This window comes from Cloeon dipterum, chromosome 2 (genome assembly GCF_949628265.1).
Source record: "Cloeon dipterum chromosome 2, ieCloDipt1.1, whole genome shotgun sequence".
Classification (NCBI taxonomy): domain Eukaryota; kingdom Metazoa; phylum Arthropoda; class Insecta; order Ephemeroptera; family Baetidae; genus Cloeon; species Cloeon dipterum.
The window spans coordinates 34,994,851-35,006,994 of NC_088787.1; the positions used below are offsets into that span (position 1 = coordinate 34,994,851).

The window sequence follows — 12,144 nt, forward strand, 5'->3', positions numbered from 1 at the left end:
TCAGGCTGCAGCTCGCTCGCTCGCTCGCTCGGCAACGCAGTAAAGGCCGCTGACCTGGATGTGCAATTAATTGGACGCGAACGCGCGCACCCACGCAACAAAAAGCTCCTTTTCAGTCGTCTCCTCTGCTCCTCCAGACAAAAGCGATATAAGCTCAACTCGCCCTAGATCAGTGCCATGTTCCACCGGCAAAGCAGCGAGAATTATATATTAAATTCCGACTTTAAATTTGTAATTAATGAACGGCGGGAAGTGACAAACGTAAAATGAAATTGGCTTCGAAAATATATCATGAAAACCGTCAGCAAAATGAATATTTTTATTGTTAATTCTTTACTGACAGCTGATTAGCCCGGTAATTTGGCGAATCGACCGTTAGATGACACATCAGGCTGATGAAAAAATGTAACAAAATCCGCGGGAATGAAATTATCAGGTCGGCACGCCTCGTTATCGACTCTTCTGATTGGCCGCTGGACTGTATCCTGATTGGCCTCCATTATTTAGACGCCATATTGACTTCTGACCGGCGGGAACCAACACAGATCGCAACCTGGGCCCCCGTTGGGAATTACGACTGCGCAGAAGGTTTTAATTTGGATCACGCATGCGCAGTGATGAGTTTCAGCCTCCCTGAGAGATAAAGAAGCGATTCGAACATACTGCGCATGCTTAAGATGCGCACAGGTTTACTGCGCAGCTTCAAAATGGGCGAAATTTTCAAGCTGTCTGATATTTTTGTTGTTATTTCTTTATACTAACAGCTGAATAACCCGTTTAATTGGCAAATCGACCGTTAGATGGCACGTCAGGCTGATGGAAAAGTGTAGCAAATTCCGCGAGAATAAAATTATTAGGCCGGCACGCCTCTTTTTCAACGCTTCTGATTGGCCTGTCTGGACTGTCTCCTGGTTGGCCTCCATTATTTCGACGCCATATTGACTTCTGACCGGCAAAGAACCAAAACAGATCTCAAGAGTCTGCTGAGCAGAGTTAAGCATAAATTAAATTTTCGCGTCTTAGGTGGGAGAAATCCATTTGATATCTCTGATTGATCTGCGAGAATACGGCACATAGAGAGAGAGAGGGCGAGGGTGCCAGCGTTGGTTCGCCGGCGGCAAAAGCCAATTTTCAAAGGCGGTGTGAGCGAGAGCTAGCGAATATTGTAATATCAGAGAGCGAGCTGCAGAGAGTAGGCAGATGCGTCAGCCGCGCGTTATTATTACTCGTCGATCGCGGCGGGGGCACACGCGCGCCTCCATTCATTCCTTTTCAATCCGCAATCGAACGCGTGTGTGTATGTGTGCATGTGCCAAATCGATGCCAGCCAAAGTGGATTTTCCAAATCACAATCCGACCAAGCAGCACCTTTCCGCCGAAATGAGCTCGCGGAATTGCTTAAAAATTGAATGAGGCTCGTTCTGAGTTTGCAATTTCGCACCGGCAGATGCTGTTTTTTAAGAGAAAAAAGGGGGGGATGTGTTTCTGGTGCCCCGCAAAATTATCTTTGCTAAGATTTTAAATTGGAGAATCGCTTATTTTGAGTAGAATCAACAGTATGAGAATCTTTGAATGTAAATTTTCATTATAATCGGGTTCTTGCTCATTTTGGGAACATTATTTGGAATATCTAATTTCTACGTGGTCAAATTATAAAAATAATGTGTGATTTGGATTCCTCTCATTAAGCCCGATCGAACAAACCCGAACTTCAAGGCCTTCAGTCAAGGTAAACGGTCATTACAGGTCTAGTGTTCGAAGCCGCCAACAGATGGCGCCACCGTATACTTTAGTAATAAATTTAATTTTAAGGTATTTCCGATGCGATTCCAGACTTAATCCTGCTTCTGTGCATTTTTCACTTAATTATCTTTCTTTTGACGAGCTGAAAACCAAAATCGGTCCGGCCATTCGCCGTAGAGATGTTGGAAAAGATTATATGTTTCAAAAAATAGTTGGCGGCTTCAAACCCTAAGTGCTTTTACAACTAGTAATATGGATTTTTTTGAATTTAAAAAGAATTTCAAATGAACGGCACGCGAGGCTTGTGTGAAAACACCAGAAAAAGAAATTTGATTCTATTGACAAGAATATTTTCTTACAAATTCAAGCAAAACATGAAGTTTTGGAATGACAAAATTTTTTAAATCACCAAATCTTGGGTTCATGTGTTCTGAATTTCTAAAACTGAATACTTTTAGATAGATCTTGACCTCCTATAACGTATTGAAGGGTTTATGAAGGGTCCTTTGCCTAGCAATTTTTATTTTATAATTTAAAAACTTAAATATTCAGGTTTTGGTATCAAGACGACATTTTTACGAAGAAAATGAAGAAATTTTTAATTTGTCTCAACTTTTATAAATACTTTTAATTGTTTTTATTTCTCGCTTGGCAACAATTTCTCTTCTCTCTCATTTTATTAAATTTAAAAAGAGCCGAAAAAGAAGTCCCAAAATCCCGACAATTATTCATTCCGTCTCTTTCTCTGTAACGCGCAGAAACTATACCGTCATCCTCGCCGACAAAAGTTTTGCAGAGTGTCAGGGATTTCCGCGTAAATTCAAGCTGTTTTCGCGCGACGGACGGCTTGGCGGTATGAAAGTTTGCAGCGCGCGTAGATCAAAATTTGCGGAGGCTGAAAACTTGATGGCAGTCGGGGTTTAAGCCTGGCGGATTAAGAGGCAAAAGTAAGTTGGCGCCGCCGAGGAAATTGTTGCCGCTCACACCACACACGTGAGACGAGAGAGCGAGAGAGAGAGAGAGAGAGAGAGAGAGAGAGAGAGAGAGAGAGAGAGAGAGAGAGAGAGAGAGAGAGAGAGAGAGAGAGAGAGAACTGCAAGTCGACGGTCTCTAAGTATATCGAGTTGCACGTCGTGTTGCAGCCACAGCTGCTGTTTCTGCATGGCTCGGGAGCGAAATGCAGGGCAAATCCAGCATTATGCAAATACGAGAGAAAACTAGGCAGCTCGAGAACAAGCGCAAGAGTTCAATTGCCAATGTTCTACAAGAGTGCGGAGCATGAAATAGGCTTCTCGGAGATCAGATGAGACCATCAGAACGGGCAAGAAATCGAACCCTGGCGTCAGGGTAGCCCTCGAATAATCAATATTTTATTTTATTTATACGCCTGACGATAAAATGCACATTTTAGGAAGGAAACAGCCAATTCTAGAGCTTTCTGAATTCGACCCTCAGGAAAAAAATCAGATCTCTCGTGGAAACACTCAAGTTTTAATTGGATATTTTTTCTGTCAGTAATTTTAGTCTTGAAAAAAATCAATTTTCTTTTCAATTAACGTTCTACTGTTCCTGGAAAGGCCCAAAAAATTCGAAAAACTCATAAATTCCGCAATATTCCAGAAAGGAACTCTTGCAAATAATGAGTGGTGCTGAAAAAATAAGTTTTTACCCTTTTCCTAGCCCTAAAAATGATTTTTACATAATTTGCAACTAGTTTTGTACAATATTCCATTTCAAGCACGTCTTTGACGAAGTTTCTGAGCCCACCAATCGATTCCTGAGTGTCGAATTAGGTAAAATTGACGTTTTTTCCAACCTTAAAGTCCAACTTGATGTGCGAACATTTTTCCCGCCAAAACAATATGAATGCGAGAACTGCGCAAGCGTGAGATCTGGCTGGATCTGACAAACAAGTCATTCGTAAAAGCGGTCTCTCTACAAGTGCTCAAACAACTCTCACGCATGCGCACTTCTCGCAAATAAACGTTAATAAAGTTTTGGCGGGAAAAATGTTCGCACGTCGCGCTGGACTTTTTAGCCAGAAAAAAATGTCCCCTTTACCTAATTCGACCCTCAAGAATTGAATGGTGCGCTCAGAAACTTCGTCAAAGACAGTCTTAAAGGACAAAATATCCCTCAAAGTTTTATTTTAATTAGAATAAACCGCCAATAAGTTATACAATGAGATTTTTAAGTGTTAAAACTATTAATTAAAAAATTTTCACACTCACCGATCAGGAGGTTGATGCCTTCGGTCAGGTCCTTATCGTAAAGGGTCACGACCTGACGGTTGTCAACCTGCAGAGGCGTGATGTCCAGGAGAACACCCTCCGTCGCGTCACAGTTTTCGTAACCGAGACGCGTGACCTGAAAAATAAATAATTCTAGTTTCAAAATCGTGAAGATAATAATTTGTTTTAAAATACAATGCATCAGGAGTGGTCAGCGGTGTTGAAAAACGATCTATTTACACGCGGCGGAGGACTACAAATGCTCTGATTGGCCGGCGGCGTTATACATTTTACTGTTGGGCAATCAGAACTGATCAGAACATCCGCGGTCCTCCGCCAAGCGAAAATAGATCGCGTTTCGACATAGAATAACTCCCTGTCCACTCAAAGCAGGAAATTCGCCTCAAATTGGAATATTATTATTCCGAATTTATTGCTTTAAATTCAAGAAACAAATTTTACAGCATAAAATCATGACGGTTAGATTTTCAGCCAACAAAAAACATTGGCACAATAAGAACTTGTTTCCGATGTAGACAACTTCTTCTTCTATACTTATTGAGTTTTGCGCGGCGATTTGCGTCGTGTCTGCTTGAGGCAGGCGGAAAGCAAATAATTCGCGCGCGCGCGCGGCCCACGTTTTGCAAACGAAATTCGGCGCGCCGATGAGAGCGAGCGACGTGCCTGCCTGCCACTTTGTCTGCAGCCGCCGCAGCAAAGGCAAAAGAAACGAGAGCCGCCGTCGACGACGAGGACGACTTTGATGTCGCCTGGCAAACAACCAACCGTTTTATTGGCCTCTCGACGACTCCAGGCCAAATAGGAAAAAAATAAAATATATATGGAAAAACGTCGTCGGCGTGTGTGTGTTTGACGCCTTGCACCATTGTGGATCGGAAAAGAACATTTTTTGAGCGTACACACGACGCACAAGAGGAATTCGGTTTTAAAAAAAATGGCACAGCAATCAAGATTGATATTTTATTTTAAAGGACACGAGCGTTGGAAAATGTGTTGAATTTTTATTAAAATCGGTGGAGTTCAAAGATTTTGAAGGTTGTCTCTCAGACAAATTTCGTGCGATAATGGTAAATTTGAGAAAATTTGTTCAGTAGGAAAAAAACTGGAAATTTAATCAGCTGTCTGAATTTAGGCAGTTTTTGACGCTACTACCAACTAATGAATTTTAAACACAGCCCAAACATAGACACCTTTCGAAAATCTGCAATTATTGAAAAAAAATTAAGACAGTTCACGTAGTTTGGTATTTTAAAACTTATTAAAAAAATACTTATAACAAATTTAATTAAAATTTTACCTTTCAAACTTGTCAAAGGGTTAAAAAGGCGAAAAATCAACAGCTGAAAAATTTGCTTGCAAAAAACCTGGGAGAAACTAACCACAAAAGCCGGATCTACAAAAACCCGAACTATTCCCATCCCACTCTCGAGGGAGATAGATACAAAATTTGGTGCCTCAAATAATCTTATTGAAACTTAAAAAAAATTCTCAAATGTTAGCCAAAATGTGCCTCATTATTTAGTGAAGAAAAAAATAGCAAATCGTTTAACCTCGTTTGAGAACAAAGTGTAAAAAAACTTATTTTAACTTATTTTTTCCTGAAAATTCGCTGATTTTGAGCAGTTTTTGACCCGATTTGTTGTTTCTTTGGCTACAATTTATGCTTTTAAGAGGGCTGAAAACAATCTCCACACCCAGGAAGTGATTTTTTTTAGAAATTTGTTGGATTATGCGGTTCTTGGTGCCGATTCTTATGTTTTAAGCCACGCGGAACTTAATTTTGAAGAAAATTTGCAGGGTTCGCCAGTTTTGCAATGTGCAAAAAATACACCACTGGTTTTTTACTCATAAAACCAGCTGGGGTTTCCGCATTTTCCCGAATTTAACACAGAAAAGTTCTTATTCGTTGCCAAAAAAGTCAGAAATTCTGGTAAATTACGATTTGTGCTAGAATTGTCTGTCTTTTGGTGAAACCAGAGGCATTTTTACTGATCTTTAAAAATTCCTATTTTTTGTTCAACCATGTGTTTCGGATAAAATTCGCAAAATCGCAGATTTTTTTGCAATGTATTGGGTTTTGGCATAGATTTTCATAGGTTAATTAGTTTCTCTTTTCAATATTCTGAAAGTAAAAATCTCTTCCTTTGGATATTTTAAAATGAATAATCATGGCCTGATTAGGATGAAATATAAAATAAATCCCCTTATATCATTAATATTTCTAGTTCTATTCTCATTAATTCTCTCGCAATTAGTTTTAATTACATAAAACTGAGCGTAATAAATGCTCTGCTCCGGAGCAAGAAGAACATTATCCGTCGAAGCCGATTCGGATTAACTTTTGTGCGCAGAACACGCGGCATTAAGTCTGGTCTGGCGGATTAAAGTAAAGGTGAGCGTGCCCTGGAAGAGAGATAGAGAGAGATAGCTGGTCCGGCCCGGAATGTAAATATCAAAACCGGCGGCGGCGAGGCAAATAGAGAGAGCTCTCTCGTCCGCGCACTCTGCAGCTGCTGCTGCTGCTGCTGCAGACCTCCTTTTCCGCCTTCTTTGATCAATTTGCTCGCTCGCTCGCTCAATGGCTCGCGCGGCGTGCATGCCAAATGCGATGGTGCATGCCAAAGAGCCGCGCGCGCGCTTTTCCCATTCATTGTGTTTTTTTCCGCTGCTCTTCCTTTTCTGCCCCGTTTGTTTTGCCAAATGACGCCGCAAAACCGAATCTCTGAACAGATTGATTCGCTTTTGCCCCGATATTGATACGCAAGGCTGCCCCTCGGGGCCGGAGGCATACGTCGCATCCGCAAAACTGACCACTTTATCTAAACTTGGTGCCCATTTCCTTTTGTGAAAAAAAGGATAATGCGTGTTTCTTTTACTCTGCGTGTTGTCTGCTTTTTGTCTTATTTAAACTCAAAATAACGTGAATCTTGATTAATTTTAAATAAAATTGTCTGCTATTTCTAAAATATTGCAATTAACAAAGGTTATAAGATATATTTTTCCACATTTCCGGGCCAAATAAATATTAATACAAACTGGGGGTGGTTTTTCGCAAAAAAAGAGTTCGCAAAGTGGCGGCGTTGAAAAATCGTGAAAAGTGGCCCCGGTACAGATCTCAGGGTGAGCTACCCTGAAAAAGGTCGTTTGCGTATTTTCAGGTGGATGACCTTTCGTTTGAGAACTCGTGGCTTAAAATTCATCAACCCGTCGAATTTTAACGGGAAAAAACACAATTTTTGTGTAGTGTGAAGGCGAAAAAACGAAAAAAAAATTAAAATCAATTTTTATGTAGGCGAGAAAAAAGTGTCAAAATCGATTTCCAGACCGGCGTCGGGTCTTCGTGTGTGAAGGAACAGTAAAGATCGCAATCTTGGTCTAATTGCGGACAAAAAAATGGCGAATTTTCCATCATATTTTTTCAGAAAGTGTAAAAATTCACGTTTATTAACTTCAAAGTGAAACGGTTTCTAGGTTTTAGATTGGATCGGGTTGTAATTGGTCTCAAAAGATTTCCGGATAAATTGCGTAACTTTCCACCGTGGGGTTTTCAGAATTTTTGTCCTGGATCAAAGTTATGAGTGTAGAAAAACAATAAAATAACGAAAACTTTTAGCTTAAAAGTATCAGATTTCTATAAATTTTATTTAAAATCCCACAAAATGTTCTTCAATCGATTCCTAGCCACGGTACATAGGCGTCATAGTTGGGAAAATTCATGTTTAGAAGAAATGTTTTTTTTGAAAATTTTTTAAGGATTTCAGTTTTTCCGAAATTCGGACCTTTGAAATATTGCAGTAATTTGAAAAAAGGTCCGATTGTTGAAAATAGCACACGGTAGGACGCGCCACACCAAGGGGCATCGACAGGTGGAAGAATCATGGGACTCCGGCCCATAGGGCCCGGGCTGGGCCCCGAAAACAAAAATTTAGTAATGTCACACAACACGTTTTTTACATACAAAAGTAATATCTTGGCTCCTATGGGTCGCAGAGTAAAAAACCAAAGTTCATTAGACTCGTGCTGCAGTTCTACGTCGATTGGACTCGAAAGTGGCCCCCAAAAAGCCCATAAAATCTGCGCAAAGATCTTTGGATTTGTTTTAATTCACCTTCACTGGAGTGCGATTTTGGTTTCATTTCCTTTTTTCGCGTTTTTTATTAGAAAATATGGAACCGTCACCAAAAAACCTTCTGGGTCAGCAGTCAGCAAAATAGAGATAAAATTCCTACCTGGTAGACGGAGAAGTCTGGTTGTCTTCGGCGGTGTTGTCCATCGGAGTCAAGCTCCATGGCGGGGCGGCGGGTGCGGTTCTTGGCAGCTGCCTCCAGCGCAGAGTCGTCAATTTTCACGAGCAGAACATCTCCGGTCTGCACGACCGCCGTTCCGGACCACGCATTCGAGTCTGTCACTGGCTCACCCTGCACAACAAATACAAATTTTCTAGATTAATCAAAAAATTCTACTAAAATTCATTTTAAAAGAAAACTTTGGATTTTATTTGACCGTTTTTGGCTCAAAACAATTAAAGATTTCGAGACAAGAAATATTAAAGACCATCTTTGATAAAGTTTTTTAGCCCACCAATCGATTCCTGAGGGTCGAATTAGGTAGAGTGGATATTTTTCCCGACCAAAATGTCCACTGCGACGTGCGAACTTTTTTTCCCGCCAAAACAATATGAACGTATTTGCGAGAACTGCGCATGCGAGAGAGCTGGTTTCAGCACTTGCAGAGAGACCACCTGTGCGAATGACTTCTTTGTTAAATCCAGCCAGCTCTGACGCACGCGCAGTTCTCGCATTCATATTGTTTTGGCGGGAAAAAGGTTTCGCACGTCGCGCTAGACTTTTTGGTCGGCAAAAATGGCCACTGTACCTAATTCGAGCCTCAGGAATCGATTGGTGTGCTCGGAAACTTCGTCAAAGACGGTTTTTAACAGCTTAGCTCGATGCGATTTTAGCGTTTTTCCCCATCTTGGCGATTCCAAATAATAAATTTTCTACCATCATAAAACAAGCTGGGAGAAGTAATAGGCTCAAATCCCTTTTAATGAACACTAATATCAGTCAGTTCCGAGAGAGGAAAATCATTAAAATAATTCTCTAGTTTGCGTTTGCCTTTTCTTTGACGATCGCTAGTTGGGAATTGTGCGCAATTGGTTCGAGCACCGCACCGGTCGTGAGTCGATTTGATCCGCTCGCAGCGTTTCATAATTCCACTCATGTTGTCGGCGAAAAGCCTCTTGCCGGCGAGAGTTTGTGTACGCGTGCACGCGCGGTAGCGGCATCAAAGGGCTTCAAAATTGCTGGATCAAGTGCTGTGCCAATTGCAAACAATCCGGATTAATAATTCCGACGCACAACTCTCGTCTTTTCCACGACCCTTCTCCGCCGCCAACGCATGTATTGATTCGGAAAACTCTCGGCACAATATTAAAACGCACTTTTCTGTTTATAAATAGCAAAAACGGTTTCAAAATTGAAGAATTGGATTTCTGAAGTAAATAAATTGAGAATTTAAAAAATTTATGCATAAAATATAGTGTTATCATTGGTCAAGAGTTGTGTATCTCATCAAAGTTTCGGTTCATTAGGGGAAGTCAGGACAGGTCATATCACATATCGTGTCCAAAATTTTGCACTGAAGCTGATTGTTTTGTTTTTAAAATGAATTTTCAGCAGGATTAAAAATTCCCAAGTTCATTATCAAGTAATTTGTCGAAATATAATTATGCAACAATATTAAATCTTCATGAAAATTAATTAAGAATTGATTCGCACGCATTTAATCGTAACTTCGGCTAATTTTTCGAATTTCTATATTTCCCTTCTTTAGTATGAAGCAAATTAAAAAATTTTAAACTGCTTTAATTGGAATATTTTACATTATTTTGAAGATATTAAATAATTGGATGAAACATAATTGTAAATAAGAGTATTATTTATTTCCTGTTTGTTTACAATAATAAACCCAATCAAATTCTCCCGCGCCAGTCGCGCCACAGCTGATTGCACACGCCCCTCGACAATATCTCAGCGAGCGCGACAAACACAGGAGAGTGAGGAGGAGAGGATTCGCAATTTTTATGTGTTGATGCGTACGTCCGCCCCCAAGTGACGTCACATGTGAGTAAAAGCATGAATTTAAAGCAAGTCCCTCTAACACTCAATCCCAATATGGCGCCGCTGCGACTCCTTGCCTCGAAGCCTCGCTAGCCCGGACTCCTGAGTAAAACAGCTGTGCGCTCCTTGGACAAGCAACACAGTGTAAGGAAAGGAGAGTAGATCCAGCCCCTGCTCACTCATATGGCGCGTAAATGCGCCAGCTAAGAAGTTCAGCATCCACTGGCAGGTGGCAGGTCGATAGCTTTTTCAGCCAATTTAAGGCCGCCTTGGAGTTTGTTGCCTGTTACGCCCACTTTCAGAGGGAGGCGAAGAGGGGCGTGTGTCAGAGTTTTTCGTGGGCGTAACAGGCAACAAACTCCAAGACGCCATCTGATTGGCTGAAAGAAGCGATCGACCTGCCACCTGCCAGTGGATGCTGAACTTCTTAGCTTGCTCACGGACGCTCCATATGAGTGAGCAGGGGCTGAGTAGATCCTAGGGGGCGACAAAGGTATCAGAGCTGATACTCTACTACTCCTTTCCTTACACTCCAGTGTCAGGGCAGATGTCGCGGCCAATGAGCACCTCTCTTCAGAGAGCTGGCGCATCTGATTGGTCCACGTGTTGCTTCGCAATAAAAAAAACTCGACTTGTCGCATGCGCAGTTCACTCATGTGTCGTTCCGTCAACAAACAACACGTTGGTACTTGTTTACTTTCGGCGTGCCAGAATTTTTGGAATATCAGGTAAGATTTTAACGATATCAAAGGAATTTGCTGTAATTCAATAAGAGGAATGTGTCAGGAATGATATTTACTATAAGGAATGCGATTAAAACTCTCGATGACACGGATATTTTGGGAATAGAAAAACTTGTGTGTAGAGGTAGGCGGGAGCCACGCCAAGCCGAGCGCCTTTATTGCTCAAATTTCGAGCGGGCCGCTGACGCCAGTTTTGGCGAGCCGCGCCAGCCGGCTGGGTTTAATTTTAAAAAAACTGCGACTACGATTGCAAAATGCCGCTGTGACGGTTTCCATGTACCGATTACTTTGCAAACTATAATGAAGTTAAATAATAAACGACCTACAGTCGAGGTATCAGCCAGCCTGAAATTTAAGGCCACTCTTTCAGTCGCTTAACCGTATTTTTACAAGCAATTAATTATAAGCCATGCCGGCCACGCAGCAAAAGATAAAATATTAGAAAAAAATTGGAAGAGGTGGATTTGCAAAATTCCTCAGCAAACGCCGAGCCCAAACTTGGCTTACCAATTCCGGCAAAACAAAATATTTTTAGCACATACATCAAAGATCAAAGAATAATTTTTATTTTTAACCCCGTAACAATGCTGTTTGAATTAAAAAAACCTGCAATTTCTTAATTAAAATGTGAATTACATTAAGAAGATCACATAAATATTATTTTTTTTTAAAAAAAAGAACCAAAAATAGTTTTTCTGTATAAATAAAATTTTCCCTTCTTGGTTTTTCGCTTTGACAAAAGTTTATTGGTATTTTTTGTTGCAGATATCAAGCTACTATGTCAAAGATGTGGATGAACATGAGTGTCCCGATTCCGGAGGAAAAATTGAAGGACAACATCAGGCGGCAAATGACGCTCTTTGACCATGCAGCAGATTTCGTTGTAAAAAAATTGGTCTTGATCGTCAATGAGGAAGCGGATTTCCGGATGCAGGTTGAGCGACTCCGTGAGTTATTTTCAACTTAAAAATGAACCCTTTTGTTGAATTTACCTATATTTTCGATCCCCAGCGAAACCACTCCGCGCCAAACTGCTGCCTCGCCTCACCAGTCTCAGTTGCAGCAATCTTGATGGGGATTTGAACCAGTTTGAAGTCATGCTAAAGGGGTTCAACGCGCTGACCACTTCTAAAACGACCGAAATTGAGTTGGGAGGACTACTCACTTATTGCCCGTTAGAAGTAATAGAAGAAAAGCTGACAAGGGTAATTAAATTGATTTTTATTTGACGGCACCAACAGATGGATAATAACTGTTTATTTGTTCTCATCCACTTAAAAATTC

At 41.0% G+C, this 12,144-nt stretch overlaps 1 protein-coding gene across 1 annotated transcript in view; it reads right to left on the reverse strand.

Annotated features, from left to right (window-relative positions):
* wry (weary) overlaps nucleotides 1-12,144 on the reverse strand; it is a 372,986-nt gene that overhangs the window by 259,271 nt on the left and 101,571 nt on the right. Inside the window, exons 3-4 of the mRNA XM_065479078.1 lie at nucleotides 8,225-8,413; nucleotides 3,975-4,110 (exon numbers count right to left, since the gene is read on the reverse strand). Coding sequence (XP_065335150.1) covers nucleotides 3,975-4,110; nucleotides 8,225-8,413 — 325 coding nt within the window. The remainder of the gene's footprint in view (nucleotides 1-3,974; nucleotides 4,111-8,224; nucleotides 8,414-12,144) is intronic.